This window comes from Coturnix japonica, chromosome 3 (assembly GCF_001577835.2).
Source record: "Coturnix japonica isolate 7356 chromosome 3, Coturnix japonica 2.1, whole genome shotgun sequence".
In the NCBI taxonomy this organism is placed as follows: domain Eukaryota; kingdom Metazoa; phylum Chordata; class Aves; order Galliformes; family Phasianidae; genus Coturnix; species Coturnix japonica.
In genome coordinates this window covers 65979617-65995965 of record NC_029518.1, presented here as the reverse complement: position 1 = coordinate 65995965, position 16349 = coordinate 65979617, and the positions used below count along the sequence as shown (strand labels likewise).

General features: G+C 37.1%; 1 protein-coding gene across 2 annotated transcripts in view; it reads right to left on the bottom strand.

The window, feature by feature from the left end:
* MMS22L (MMS22 like, DNA repair protein) overlaps positions 1–16349 on the bottom strand; it is an 83139-nt gene continuing 66790 nt past the window's right edge. For both annotated transcript variants that reach the window (XM_032443446.1, XM_015858862.2), the window contains exons 18-25: positions 15603–15745; positions 15330–15489; positions 12997–13166; positions 6931–7142; positions 4862–5028; positions 3400–3496; positions 2121–2288; positions 1–709 (exon numbers count right to left, since the gene is read on the bottom strand). In XM_032443446.1, coding sequence (XP_032299337.1) covers positions 628–709; positions 2121–2288; positions 3400–3496; positions 4862–5028; positions 6931–7142; positions 12997–13166; positions 15330–15489; positions 15603–15745 — 1199 coding nt within the window. In that variant the 3' untranslated portion in view covers positions 1–627. The remainder of the gene's footprint in view (positions 710–2120; positions 2289–3399; positions 3497–4861; positions 5029–6930; positions 7143–12996; positions 13167–15329; positions 15490–15602; positions 15746–16349) is intronic.

Here is a 16349-nt window from a genome sequence, read left to right as displayed (position 1 = left end):
TCTGAACTTTTGTTCTTTTATTACCCACAAACATAATACAAGAGATTACACACTGGAAACCAAAAGACTTTTAAATAATGTGGAAGGTTAAGACAGCTATGTACATTTTGTGCAAGATACTACAAGCCCTCATTTACATACAATATCTCTGCCGTACTGTCCCACATACTGGTGGTGCCTGCATATAGCAAATTCAGCACTACAGAAACGTTTCTCTTGTTCTAAAATAATAAATTACAAGTTACATATTGACAGCTTTCTTATGAACATCCTGAATGAGGTGAATGAGGTTTTCCAAATGTTGAGAGGGTCAGGACTCAATGTGAATTGAGTTTTCTGAAATTATTATTTATGTATTTATTTTTAAATCCTTCTGTGTGTGGTGCAATCCAGGTTCCACTTATATAGACAGTTTGATACATTTGCCATAGCTTTCAATCACTGTACAGCAGTATATTAAGAGTTACACTTCAGATGCATGACAATATTCACATACCACAAATCATTAAAATAAATACGTAATATGAAAAGAAAAAATCATAAAGAACCTGGCTTGTGTGTCGTACGGAGCAGATTTAGGTATCAACAGTGTTGGAATGGTGAAGGGGAAAGGATGATCGCCAGCAACTAACTTGCCTCATTTTCCAGTCTTTGTATCTCATTTTGTCCAGCCTCTGAGAGGTGAGTTAAGAGCCTTTTGTAGGCTTCCCTGTTGAAAAACAAAAGAATGTAACATTACTTACACAATTTCACACGTTTGAGCAGTCAAATATGTAATTAATTCCCAAACACTCCGGATTACTAACCCATCATAACTTCCCTCCTCATCTACTCACAGCTTTGTTTGCTGTGATTTTTTAGTGTGGCCAAGTTGGAAGAAAGAGAACTGCATACTTTGCACAGTGTTGCGACAATGCTAAGACAGCTCTTTCACTTGGTAAACTACAAAAAACTATGCATCATCAAAAGACCAAAAATGGGTAGTATGAAAATGCTGCATACGATGTTCCTTCAGTCTGATCAAGTATGAACTCCTTTAAGTAAAATCAAATGACTTTATGAGTAAAAAACAATTAAAAAGTGAATAGTACACCTATAGACAGTTTACATGTCTTTTGTTAAGTGGAAGGTGAATATTCCTTGAGTAATTCTTAATGTCTCATGAGCTATGTTCTTGCAAAACTCTGTTTTCTTGTTGGTGCTGTTTTTTATATATATTCTTTCCTCTCATAACCCAGGCCTTGCAAAAGTTTACTTCAAAACTTCTCCAGCCTGAGGTGTGACCAGCATCTACTCTTTGAGGGATCCCAGTATGTGCATTAGTGCATACGATTGAAGTCACTTTCTGGCCTTGACTCAAGCCCTGCACTCCCGTTAGGAGACCTAACAGAAGGAGACCTTTTGGCCTACATGCCACGTTGTGTGGAGAGCTTCTTGGGTTTTTCGAACAACACTGGTATGGTTGCTGAAAGTTCAGTGCTGCGTCTGCACCAAGAGCTGCTGCCATCTGTGCTGAGTTGCTCTCCTCAGCTTCCACTGCTTCCTAAGGCTAAGCGGATTCACAAGCAAAGTATTTCTGTCTTAAGTTCTCAGTGTGCAAATGGATAAAGTGAGATTCTGTTGTGCCTATCAAAGAAGAGGCCATCCTGTTCTAAATACCCAAAACACTCATAAATTTATATTGTGAGAGAACTCTTGAAATTGAGCCATGCGTATTTCCTTCCCAAGCATCTCAGACCATACCTAATTTTACTGCAAAGTTGCATATAAATCATAATATTCTCTAGAAGAGGGAATTATAGGAATGTACTTTGGGAATAAGTTTTTTGTTTTCTTTTCCTCTACTTTACAACACACGGTGTAGTGAACTGAGGTAGTCTGGCTTAAATCATGCGTAGGTTTGTAGCCCTAGTGTCACAATTTCTCTGAAAATACTTAGCAGATGTAGATGGCCTGACACCATGAAAGGAGATTTTGAGCAAAGGAGATTTTGGCTGAACACTGAAAAGAAATCAATCGTTTTTGAGTATCTGTACTGCTGCCTAACACTGCTTGTTTTCAAGAGATCATACCTCTACTCTTCGCTGTCAGAAAGTGGTATTAAATAGAAAAAAACAAACCTTTGTGCTGCATTTCTTCCAAGACCTTGTTTGTATTCTGAATCCTTCAGAGACTGCGTCAGCGTGGGAATCAGGCTGGTAACTAATGTCTGATCCAAGACTGCCACTGTTTCTAGAATGCTGAACACCCGGTGATCATACACTGCAGTGTAGTCCTGGATAAACTGCCTGAGGGGGGCACAGAGGCATTTAACACAAGGTCAGAACTAGATGCAGAGAACATGCCAAGAACAACTGAAGAAGATGATCAGAACAAGCAATCTGGTTGCACTGAAATGATTGCATTGCTACACTGAAATACTCTATATGCAATTCCTTCTACAAACAAAGCCATGCTCTTGAAGGCTAATACTAAGAAAAAAATGCATATTTATTTTCAAGCAAATCAGCAGATTCTGCTGCTGTTTTACCAGGGCTGACTTGTTCCAGAACACTTTAGTCTGAATGGAAAACATGGAAAACTGAAACATGGAGTTATTATTTAACCAAAAAGTCCAGCACAACAAGATATCTAGATTGAAGTCTACAGAAACAGCATCAGCGATTCTTATAAAGCTCCACTAGATCTTGGGCAGGGCAGACTACCGGATGGAAGTGCATCCAATATTCTATTTGAGGGTTTGAGGCATTTGATGATCTGATTACATCTAACTGGGAAGTTGCACCCGAGGAGTGAAAGATCTCATGGAAGTGATACAGCCCACATGGAGATAGCAGCAAATCACTCAGGGGCTTTCACCTTAACATTATCCAATGCAGCAGCAGTGTTTAGGTTTGCAAAATGTCATTGTGTCTTAGCTCCTACATCTCTTCTACTGCATCCACGCAAGAAAGAGGATTCATTTTGCAGAGGTATGTAAGCAAAATTGACATGAAAATAATCTATTCATTTGTCAGAGAAACAAATAAGTAAAGCTTGTTGGACAAGGATTTGATCTTTGTTACATACACTTCAAATTAGGCATGCCCACAGCACACTACAGAGCAGCACCTCTCATAAGGAGATTTTCCCACTGTAGCAGCAGATTAGCTCTTTATTATATTCCTTTCAAAACAGTACCTAGTCCATGAAAAAGCAGATATGTTCCTCTATTTTTTTTTTGCTCTGAATTTTTGGCAAAGTTATGTCTAAAACCAGTGCCAAAAGTAACGTAATTTAAGTACCATAAACAAGTGACAATGCAGTATGTTAAGGATAATTAGTTGTAAAAAATACAACATGTTTGCTGTCAATTGGATTGCAGTAGCTTTACTGCCAATTGGCATATTTTCTGGTTACCTAAATACAGAAGTCAGCTGGGTGGCATGTTCTCCTCTTGACCTTGCTTGGCAGCCTTCTACCATGTGCTGCACAATGACTGTAGATATTTTTTTAACTGTAAAAGAAAAATCACAAGATTCACACAGAGCTCTTGAACTGACCATCTGGAGAATGTCTTTCATGAAGACTACAATTTTTAAATGAGAAAATAATGGGTTTTATCTTACTTTGATGCAAGTAAAATGACAGAGCAGTTAGCTAGATTGGCTATAAGAACAGCATGAATTTCAGATTTATGCAAAGTCCAGTTTTCAACACCATTATCTTTTAAACATACGGATTTTTAAGTACAATATTGTCTCCTCGAGTCAGAACAAAGACGCGCTCTTAATGGAAATAAATTTAAGTTAAAAAAAAAGTAAAATCAGTTTTGTTTTTATTCTCCAATCATTCCTATATTTGGACTGGGGAAAAGCAGGCTTGGCATTATAACCTTCTCAAAGATATCCAGATCTACTTTCAGGAGCTGTTCTTTCAATAAGTGTTCTGAAATCCATCCTTCCGTATGTTTTCAAACAACAAAGGAGCCCACTGTTTTTCTTCCATTTATATCTTCCAAATGGATATTCTAGTTGCAAGATAAAGCTCTTTCTTTATAACAGTGGAACTGAGCTGCAACTTCTCTACAAGGGTATGGTGGAATTCTCTAAGTTGGTGGCTGCAGAATCACAGGACGTTTAGTTCATTCTGCTCCAACTTCAGACAGCTGTGGCTACAATGGCAGAAGGGGGAACAAAGGTGTGCACTGATTCAGCTAATCTCCTGAATTTATCTTGTCCCTGAAGCTTTTACAGAAAAGCATCAAAAATCGCTTTATTAGTCAAAATTCCCATGAGAAGTCAGAGGTGAACTCCCACTGTGCCTAATACCTTTACTGGGAGAAAGGAGTGGACATTTTTTGGCATGCTCACATCCCTTATACAAGTATGAGGTGAACTGAGTATTTTTAAGAAGCTAAAAATACAGAAGGTATCACTACCAAGCAGAGCGGGCTAAAAGAAGAAAAAAGAAAAGGGGGTCAAAAATCCTTTCAGAACTGGATTAAGTGTAGCATGCTGCTTTCTGATGTCTCTAAGGGGACAACATACACTAGTCTTATTTGGTCTAAAAACTTTAGGTGCAAGAAAACTTCCACTGTTTTGAGTCTGGGAGAAATGAGGTGGGAGTGATGGGAAACGCACTTCCAACTAAGGATCAACTTGTCAGGAATCCTTCAGAGCACTTGAGTCAGAGAGAAATTCCAGTCTCAGAGAACATACTACTTAACAAACAAAACTTGTCCACTTTATCTGCCCAATGCATCAAACAAATCAGCAAACAAAAAATCAGGAACGGCTTCTACATTGGGATGAAAGATGCTCAGCAGAATGAAAATCTTACAGGTGTACAGAAATGTATTTAAAGCAAACAAGTAGCTCACCTTGTAGCTCGTTAACGAATACCATGCACTTCAACACAGCTGGGAGAACCAGTTCAATGTCACACAGTTCACTGGTCTGGGTTCTCTGAAGTACTTCAAGAATGAAAGCAAGAACTGAGGCCAAGCGAGGAGGTGGAGCGCTACCTTTGAACTGCAAGTAGTTTTCACTGGGAAGACAAAACAAATCAAGACAGCCTGAGATATGTTCTTTTATTCTTCCATTCAATGCAAGCACCATATAATTGGAAATAATATTGTGATATTTCAGCAGGAGGCCTATTACATAGATTTCTATCTTTATCTAGACTCAGGTAATGGCTTCTATTTGTCTTAGTCTTAGAAATGGCCCCCAATTTATCAGGACAGTGATGTCTCCTGACTCCTCTGTTGAGGGAAGTGAGAAATAGCAGTCATAATTACAGTTAAGAAGCCAAATGTGACTCTAAAAGTTAAAATATAAAGAAGACAGCATAAAATAACAAAAGGAGGAGTTTAGATTCCAATACTCTGAAATAACCTTCAAAATACAACTGTTGTTCAATTACCTTATTTAGTTTTATGTGCTATTTTCTGCGCACAATTCAGACTTGTGCTAAGAGCTCTGTTGTTATACTGGTACCCTTATTTTTGTAGGACATAACAATGAAAAGGGACAGAATCCCATCAGAATTAACACAATCATCTCCAGTACAAAATTTGTTGCAGAGATAAAGGTAACCTGCAAATCTGTGTCAAGAGCAAATTTTGACACCACACACATTGAGCTGTCTCAAATGTACTGATTGCCTTTATTTGTTTTTTTAACCTGAAAAGGATGAAAGATTGAACCACTGTTGATCTGACATTACAGATGACTTTACTGAAAACTAAAGATGATTACTTAAATTGGAACATCCAGAAAAGAAAAGTGGAGATAAAACACAAAGCACATTTATTCATCAGCCAAAAAAACGTATTCCTAGAACATGCAAAATGACTTTTAAATATGGAATAGTAGTTACCATTAGCTACTCACACAAGGCATGCTCATTTGCTAAGCAATGCATCAATTAAAAGCTGCTATACGTCTTAACAACTTAATAAGGCATACTTATACAACTTTGTTTACACTTTAAAATAAAAATGTTTCCATATTCCCTGCACCATGTGGTACCTTCTGTATGTCAAAAAGGGTAGTAAACTCTGTGTGTACTTATGTATAAATCTTGGACTGCCTCCTGACCACCACACAGTTTATAAACCAGACTTAGATATTCTTCCTGGATCACTAAGAAACGTTTCATGTCTTACAAGTCACCAAATGCCATTACACAATAAGGCTTAAAATTCACACTTTCATGCATACATTCACAAGTAATTTTATTAAGAAAAGGAAGTTTTAGTATTCGTAGGTTAAAAAAAATAAGGAATCCATACTGAAATCTTAACACACTCCCTTTATATGTGATAATATAGGCTTTACCTAAAGCACTATCTATTCTATCTACCTGAGATCACCACTGATTTTCTTTTAATCCATGTGTATACTCACTCTTTTAAGTACAAATACCTTAGATGTAAGCAACTACCTTTTATTTGAAGATTACTTTTTTTCCCCAACATGAACAAAGAACTGCAGATTGTAGCTCACCATCTCCCTCTTTCCATATCCCAAATTTTCTGTTTCTCTTTGGTAGCTGGCACATCTATGTATATCCTGACAAGTACAACAGCATCTAGTTCTCCCCTCCACAGGCAGCTGTTACAACTATGGTTCTGTGATCCTAAACACAGCCTGAGATACAGCCATAGGATGATATGTATTGGAGTGCTTGCTTTTTATGCTGTATTGTTCTTACTGTAGTCCAGGACCTCCATCCTCAATGACTTTTTCACCAGTCTCCAGATTATCCCAGTTTTACTTTCCTGCTCTATATTCTCTGCATTTTCTTATCTTCCTGTCCAGCAACTTACAGGCTCTTCCTGCAGCCTGACTATCAGTTACTGAGATGAGAACAGTAAGATTCTCTTCTTCATTAACTGTTTGAGAAATCTGAATAAGTGATATTTTGTTCATCATTGGGCCTTACTTTATGACCTGCAGCGTGGTCTTTCGTAGACGGAGCGCCTGAGGGACTGTAATGGAACTACATAAAGCAATCAACATAGGATGCTGCCCAGCTCCGAGTGCAGTTGGTGAAGAAGGGAGAAATCGTCCAAAATACTGCTGAACAATGCTCCCAAGCAGTTGATTTAAATAAGCCCCCTGAGCTTGGGACTGACAACATATAAAGGACAGGCCCTGTGAAAGATAAAAAAAGAGAGAAGGAAATTGAATAAATCCTTATTATTGAATAAATTTAAGAACAGTAGGTTAAATACTCATTATACACTCTATGAACTACTGCTGCACAAATAACTACTGCATGACAAAGAAGTATCAGCAGTTTGCTGCACCTGACAACAAACCATCAGGTCTGTGGCTAAAGACAGATTTGGCACAAGGTTTACAAAGGAGAAAAAAATCTTACACTGGACTAACTAATATACCTGAAAGATAATCTTAGGGCCACGCAATCTTTCTTTCAAATCTGAAATAAAACATTAACTTTTCATGCCATGGCTCAGTGCCCAAAAGCCACAAACTTCTTTTCACTTTTGTATATGGTCTAATGAAGCTAGAACAGTGGTCTAACAAAAATTTTGCTCATAGTGTGCTCAAGTTAGAGTAAATAAGGCACCATTTGTAAGGGATTTAAATTGTTTTTTTTTTTTAAATTCATTTAGATAAAGGTAAATCTAGTGCGACTTATCCAACACAATCTATATTGATGCAGAAAAATCTAGGAAAGTAGAAACTTGCCTAGAAAGTGACTACATAAACACTACCCGTAGTCACATAGCGCATATATATATATATATATATATATATATATATATATATATATATATATATATATATGTAGATGTTACATTTGTGGGAAAATAAGTATTTCTTTTAGTGGTAAAAGTGTCCATGAGAAAAAGTTAAGAATTTACTCCCCATTCCTTGGGTTACTGAAAGGAGAAAGAAGAATGAATCATTAAGAGAAGAAAAAAAGAAGTCCAGTTATGTCCTACGACAAGGGTCTCAGTAAGCAGTACCAATAGAAGTCTCTTCAGAATGCAGTTTTCCCAGTAGTTTTGTCCAACAAGAATAACAACACAATACATGACTGAACAACTCTTGTAAAAAAGCAGGTTGAGGGAAACATTGCTTCTTAGCACTTTCATGAAATGGGGAGTTACAGCTTTTTGGTTCCATAGTATGCAAATACAAGAAACATGGGATGTCAGTGGATGAGGAACTTCAGGGCCTGCCTGAAGATCTGCTGTAGGCAGCCCTCCTGAACACAGACGTATCCAGCAAGAGTTGAACTTCACATGCCTCTGGAGTTACCTGGAAACTTTGGTATATCCCATTGATAAATGCCACATTTCCTGAACCAGAGAATAAACAGTTTAGGTGCTTTCAGCTGTTCATTTTACTACAGTAATTCTTTATTTTAGTAAAAGGCAGTTGCTTCTACATCAGAATTCTTAAGATGACTCTTGGCAATCAGAAGGCTCAGAAAGGCTGCCAGCGATCATTTAGTTTGTAAGCTTGAATGTTTGGTGTTCTCAGCGAGATGTTGCAGCAGGCATAATGAAGAATTGCCTACACTTCTCTAGTCCAGTTCTCACAAGAAAAGAACACCATTCCATAATGTGCGCTGGCACTCTTAAGTCTCTAGAGTATTTCAACACTACAAAACAACATGTGAGAAACCATCTAATAGAAAGGACACAAAGAACATCATGACCTTACAGAGGATACCTGAAAGAATGTGTTAAGAGAATGTAACACCTTTGAAGAATTAATAATTCTAGTCACTGAAATAAGACAACTTCAAACTGAGGAGCAACAAATCCTACAAAGGATCACAAAAAAGGGGAAAAACAATGATTGTTATTTGTCAAAAGGGTTATGCGAAAATCTACCTGTGCCTGTGACAGGGGGACAGTTATTTAATGTTACTCTTCTTATACAAATGATCCTAATGATATTTCTCCTATGAAGTACAAGCAAGAAATACTACAATTAAGATCTCTGAAGAAACAGTAATTTTTGCATCAATTGTAATAGTCTCGTTTGAAGACGGATCAATAGGTCTAATCTGATCATTCATTAAACATTTTCATTTCAGAACTGAGGTAAACTAATTCTGTGGGGTTTTTTGATGTGGAATGGGAACAGAAATAATCTGAAAAAGAATGAAAGGATTAAGTTTACTAACAACACCCTGCCACATCCATTACCTTACTCATATACTCGTTTGCTAGAGAGAAAATAAAAGGATGGAAGTTGCTTGAGATGAGGCTAGAGTGCCCTTGATACTCAATAAGGAGAACTGTTGATGGAAATCTTCATTCTGTAGGTTCCTTTGGCAGGTCAGGCAGAGATGCTGCCCCTTAAGAAACCATAAGTAGCTATTACTATGTGGTTTTAAAACATCTCAGTAAGGAGGAGTCTCATTTTTTGTTTTTCCATGCTACACAACAGAAGTTACAAGTTTAGCATTAAACAGAACTAAGATAGAAACTCTTTCTTCCAAGTGAAAACAATGTGAAAAATCACCTATTTTGTGGGTAGCCTGAGCTCCCCTTCCCTGAAATACACACTTCTACATGCTTAAAAAAAATAATAATCACAAATCAGCCCCTACATATTAGAGAACACTTGTAGCACCAAACCTCTTCAGGCAAGAGTCATCAGATGGTTAGGCACCCACAGTTCTATCATTCACTGAAAGTTTCCATAGACGAACTTGGATTTCTCTTTTGGACACTACAGCTTTAGCTCAATATTGTGCTCCTTATTTTGGGATCCTCCTTTTCCTTACAAAGCCTAGAGAACAGCAGACCTGCACAAGGCTTAACACCACTGTATCCCAAGTGGCACCAGGGATAAACCACCAGTGTTTCACGGTGGCTGTGAGTCTCCAAGTACAAAGGCAAACTACCCTAGGCAGCACTGGCCAAGGGTCTAATTACAAAGAGGTCACAGACTACTCTCTTCTTTTAAATCCTACTAATAATTAACAGAGATGAAGGAAGCTACTGTTCATATGATAGTGAAAAGAAACACATGCTACTGGACTGTAATTCTGGACCAGAGATCTGAAAATAATCACATCAGACCCTTAGGACAATCCCTAGAAAGCAGATGGACATTAAAGAGTTGAGAGCACTTCTCTCTTTTTTTTTTTTTTGGTTAATTAACTGTGTTTTTTAGTTATCTTCTGAGATTAAAGAAAGGAAAACTACAAAAACAAAACCCCACCAAAAACCAAAGACATTTTAAGAGGAGTAGAGGAGCATGACAACATCTGCTCCTCATTTCAACAGAAAGGCAACTGATTCCTGTGTATGCTCACTGCAGGAACCTTTTGTAGCCAGAGCTGCCTCTCTTCTGATTTATCCATATATCTGTAAATCACCTGTGGAGAGCGAAGAACCGATTAGTATGGATTACTGGAACTATTCACTGCAGAAATGTCAAGCTACCTAATGATGACTTATAATATCGGTCCTGCTGTTGGAATAAATCTGCTGTTCACCAATTAATGTTGTACAATTCCTATTAAACACATACTATAATTCACAAGATGTATTAATAAGCTTACTCAAATATCAGACCACAGATGTGGCTTGCAGGAGGGCTTTTAAAGTCTGAACTCTGACAAATGCTGAGCCTGCACAGGCCCATTAAAATCACTGGAAAATGTATGTGCCAAGCACTACTTAAAATGAAGATCTTTTACCACTCTCCTGTATTCAGATAGAAGTAAACCGTCTTCTGTATTTGGACAGGATTAACAGTGATAAATCTAGCTCATTACTATGTATATTATGCTTATTACATGCACCTACACCATAATCTGCAGATGTATTTAAACTATTATTTCTTCTCTAGAATAAGTTTTATGCCCCAGTTCTTTCCCATATTACTGGTAAACATGTGTCAAAACTCCTCCAAAGCATTCTCCAAGAAATCCATCAAAGATATTTTGAGTAATAGGTTTCAACAGCCTACTATCACACAAATCAACTGTGTTTGTTTGTTTTGTATAAACAAAGGCAAAATACCACATGATAGATTTTATATGCCTCATTATCACACAATTACAAACAGTCTCATAAAATTATGAAGTGATTGCTCATTCTTGTTCTTCCGTGTTTTTCTTCTTGAAATTTGTCACCTAAACAACTCCAGAGACAATCTGGATTTTATATCCCAACTTGATCTATTGGGAAGCATCTCTGCCCATGGAGGGTTGGGAAGAGAATTAGACAAGCTTGTTCTTTACAGGTCCTTTCCAACTCAAATCATTCTGTGATTCTAGGAAAAGCTTTCCTAGCTCATAAAATATTATCAAAACAGATGGCGCACAATGAAAGTAATAGTATCTATATAGTAGCCCCATAGGCAAAAACAAACAAAAATCCCCCCAAAAAACAATTTAAAAGAGAATTAGGACTCTTGCTCTAGAATACTGCTTTCTACCTGCATGAAAGGGCACTGGACACAGGGTATCCTCTTAAGGACAGTCTGATTAAATATTTCACCAGTAACTTGAGAATTTCTCCCAGAAGATGCGTTTTCTCTGTGTTTCCTCCTACCATGGTTACATATACATACACATATGCATATACTGTTTTATTGCTTTCCTGACATGGCTGATTCATTTATTTATTTATGCAGAGATTTTTAGTAGTTGCATGAACTCACACATTTGAGTCATCCCCCACTCACAAAATCGTTAAGCAAATTTAATGGGAATGCACATGGGGTGAAATGGAAGGAATTTATCCTGAAGTCAGCTTGGCTTAAGCCAATTGTGAAATTGTTACTTGAGAAGTCAAGAGTCCCTAGAACTTGTTTGAACTCACGAGAGCTCAGAAGCAACCCTAAGAGAATATGTTTCATAACTGATACTGAGATATTTTCAGTTTTGCATTAACCTTAAGTTTCTCACATAAAGGGTAAGGAAGCATTTCTGACTGGATGTAGAAGTCTGTAGCATTTTAAAACCATGGAACCATGTAAATAGAAACAATTAATAGAGTTTAAAAGTTGAATATTGAAATATAAAAAAATAAGTCTTTTTCTCTTTGTTCTCCCCCTCAAAGTGTTTATCAAAATAATTTCTAGTTTTCTAAGAACAGCACTGTCTAACTAGCTTAGATCTATAAGACAATTTAGCTTAGCCTCAAAGCACATGGACTGAGCAGTAGATTACTGAAGAAGCCCACAGTGGGGTCAGAAATTCAGAGATTGACAGAGAAAACAGGAAACAAAGGTCTACAACACTTGGACTTCAAAACCAACTTGAGCGGCAACAAAACTTGTGAGGGGTCTGGAGCACAAGTCTTATGAGGAGCAGCTCAGGGAGCTGGGATTGTTTAGCCTGGAGAAGAGGAGGCTCAGGGGAGACCTCATTGCACTCTGCTGACTTATTTTGAAAATACATCCTTTTCCTCACTCACAGGAATTAATCCTTTTCTACAACACAACAAGTCTTTCAGGAGCGTAATGTAAGTTGAAGGAAGAATGGGAGAAAGAACAAGGTGCAAAGCTTGACTCACGTTAGCATAAGCAGTAGAAAAGGCATTTGTTTCAGCAAAACGTACCCTCAAACTATTAAGATAAAACAGTGCCATGATATGCAGAGGGTTGTCTTTTATTACTAAGAGCAAAGAAAAATAGAATAGCTCATCTTTAATTATCTACAGTTAACAAAATCGAGGACGATTTAAAGCATTGCTTTCCTCTGTCATCTCAACAAGTGTCTTGCTATGTATCATGATTCAGTCTTTCAGAAATCTCTTACATGAGACACAGCATCAACAGCAGGTTGGCTAAGAGCCTCTCCATTTCCAGCAAGCAGAACAGCGGCTTCTAGAGCGTACCTCAGCATAGCTGGATGCAATGACAGGAAAGCCAATGGGGTGTCAACACTTGTTAGACTACAGGGGAAAAAAAAAAAGAAAAAAAAAAAAGAAAATCTCCTCTGCTGCATGAATCTTTTCCTAAAGCTACATTTGTCTGCTGATAATAGACTTCACATATTTACCTGAAGATAAAGGTGTAGACTTTCCTGAATGGCGGACAGTAAAGCCCCAGGCAGCTCTTTGTCCTGCTGCAACACTGAGTGAGGCAGCAGCAAGCAATCTATGATGCGGAACAGGAGTTGCTGTGCTTTGGAAGTGGCCAGTATTGGTGCCCAGAATTTTACAAGACATCCTGCAGAAAGAGAATCAAGAAAATCCAATGCAATTTACAGTTAGGAAAATAAAATAAAAGTTAAAAAAGCCTAAAAAGGAAGAAAGGAAGTATGTTGAATAGCTTATTCAAGAATAACAACAGCAACTGTCTCATTCTCATGCACTATTTGCACAGTATTCCCTTAGAAGAAGCTCAATGAAGAAAAAGTCCATTTCCTGTTCAGCAACATCAGGATGTTTCAAAAAAGTACACGGTGTGATGCAAGTGAATCTCTCACAGCCCTGCAGAAAAATTAGCTAACCTTGGTACATAACGCTCCGCAATCAGCAGGTGTACATTTAGATCACGCTGACCTTACCATGTGCACTGATCACACTAGAAGCACTGCCTTTGCATTCCACTCATATTTCTAACAACAGTGTGGCCACCCCAGCAGCTACTCATTCATTTGAGGCCAGGAAAACATTAAACGTCTTCCCAATAGTATTTAATGCATTTCATTTGGCAGATTAACAGAATGAAGCCCACCTGACTCCATTGAACAAGTACTCTGTCCATATCGGTGTGGGCCAAGTTCAAAAAATGAGAGCCTCAGATGACACATTTTCTACACATCAATGTATCACTTGCACAGCTTCAAGACAGTTTTAAGATGTTTTTTTTTTTTTTTTTAATTCATAAAAGAAAAAAACCCACAACAAACAGAACCCAAACGGTTAAAAGGTGCTGGCATGTAAATAACCTTGCTTCACTAAGTGCATTTATAACAGGCTATATGAATTTTTAAGAAAATAACAGTATGCTCAAGAGCGTAAAAATACAGATGAAATAAAATAAGGTGTCTCATTAAGCAGATTCCTACATAGTAGTTTTTACAAACATTCTTAAGACAATCTTTGATTAGAAGACACAAAACATTGCTGGGAGGGAACTCCATAAAAATACATTGAAGACTGAAATTAGCGAGAGATCGAAGAAGGCTGTTAGAATCTACAAACTTATTTGTTACCATCTCTAAAAACAACAGAAAACAACATTAATCTTGTGGAGTGAGAGAAAACACCACGATCAATCATCGAGGAAGAGAATGACCATTTAACAGTACATCTAATAACATCGTCTGAGCTTCCTGTTTTGAAAGATACACGCTTATTTTGGCTAAAAATACTCCTCCTGTTATCCTTGCCATGATGTATGGGACAGTAGAAGACACAATCTGACATGTACAGTATGCACAAGTGAGAAGATTCTTGATTTGTTCTGAATCTTGCGTTGTCCTTATAATTTAATGAGCTCAACATGCTAAGAAATGATTGAAATACACTAAAATATATTCTTAAGCCTTTTTAGAATCTTCTTTTTTCCTTATCTAAGAAGGAAGGACAAATTCTTGTGCACAACAGCATGGCTGAACATTAATCATTTCAAAATACAAGGATCTTGCAACAGAAAAGTAAAGTACTTTAACAAAACTGAAATTCCATTACATTTTATGCAGCTTCTGCAAGGCAGTAGTGCTTTACATTCTCCTCCTTTTAGTAATGATATATACTATGTATGTATGTGCATGCAAATCATTGTCTCTGACTTTAAGCTGAATTAAGGTTTACCCTAATTCTATAGGTAAGTGAAAGAGAATCTGACATATTCACTCAAAACAAATAGCTTTCTTATTTTCTCATCCTATAAGTATTTCTACATTTTAATGAAAAAGAGCAGAATCGGAGTTTTAAGAAAGCACAAGCTGTACATAAGGAGTAGTAAAAGGATGTATATATGATCCCCAATTTACTTAAGCAGATCCAACTGCTATCACTGCTCCAGTGAATATGATGTTGTACTGCAGTACTGCTTAAGTGACTTACTGTTTCTAATTTTGTTTGGGTAAAATAAGTGGTTTTTGGTAGCAAAAGATGTTAAAACATTTTGATTTGGAAAACACTGATTTGCAGGGATAACTTTAAAAAAATCGCAAGGAAGTTTGAATTCACAGCATCAGGATTAAAAAAAAACAAAGAAAATCAGTGAAAGAAAGTAAAGTATTTAACTGCAACACCTCGGCGACTTTGCTTTTTCAGACCATTAGATGGACAGTACAAAAACCAGACGTATCAAACACCTCATTTTACCGTTTCCTTACAAAATGGCTCCCTAAAAGAGAAAAGGTCACAAAATAATTACCTATGATCCAATATGCAAGTTGCAGGCCTTCTGGGGGGCCTTTTGCCTTCAGATAAGGTTTTACATACTTTAATACATCACCTAAATACTCCAGGGCCTTCAGTACCATGGCAGATTTCTCAGGGAGCGTCTGAAGGCCACTGTAAGTTTTACCGACAGCCTGGGAAAACAAAAACATCAAAATGATTTCTTCATGTACACACGAAGCAAAGCTAATATATAATTCCTTTTCACTTAAGTTGCACCATGAACTAACATAAAGATATACAATACCTTAATGAATTGGATAAGAGCATTTTTGGGATCTTGCTTCAAAACTGGTTCTTCAACACGAGCCTTTGAGAGAATGCTTTCTACTTCTTTGAGTTTAAAAATCAGTCTTGTCATTTCAGTCAGCTGTTCCATATAGGCTTTCTCTGGTTGTTACAAGAGAGCACAGCAGTAAACAGATCACACAGTTATGCTTTTCTATTTTAGTCACAAAATCATAAAGTGAAACATGATTTTAAAGCATCTAAAATATGGATTCTGCAACTGATGGTATTTTTCTTGACAAAGAATGTGTATCTGAAGTAGTTATGTTTCTAATACAGATACACAAGAATGAAGAATATTAAAGACGGACAACCAAGTATTTCATTTTCCTAATGGTTTTCTTGGAAATCTACAAAATGTGCATAAAAGTAGTTGCTGTAAGATGCATTCTACAGATAATTAGAACAGCAATGTTTTGTAGAAAAAAAAAATGAAGTATTGCTCTAAGAAAGCAAAATATTCAATATAAAACAGGAAAAAATTACTTGCAATTGGACTTTTTTCTTTTTTTTTTTTTCTTTTAGGGGGTTCACAGCATGATTTCCAACTATTAACTTCAGATTTTCACTTTTTTTTGGTCTCCATGGGGGAAAAATAGCTTGTCTCCTTGGGAGCAAGTTTTTGTTCTTTGCTTCCAAGGAAACAAGCTTTTATCTTTGTTTGTGATAAATTTGTCATATGCAGAGCAGGCAAGCCATCAATAAA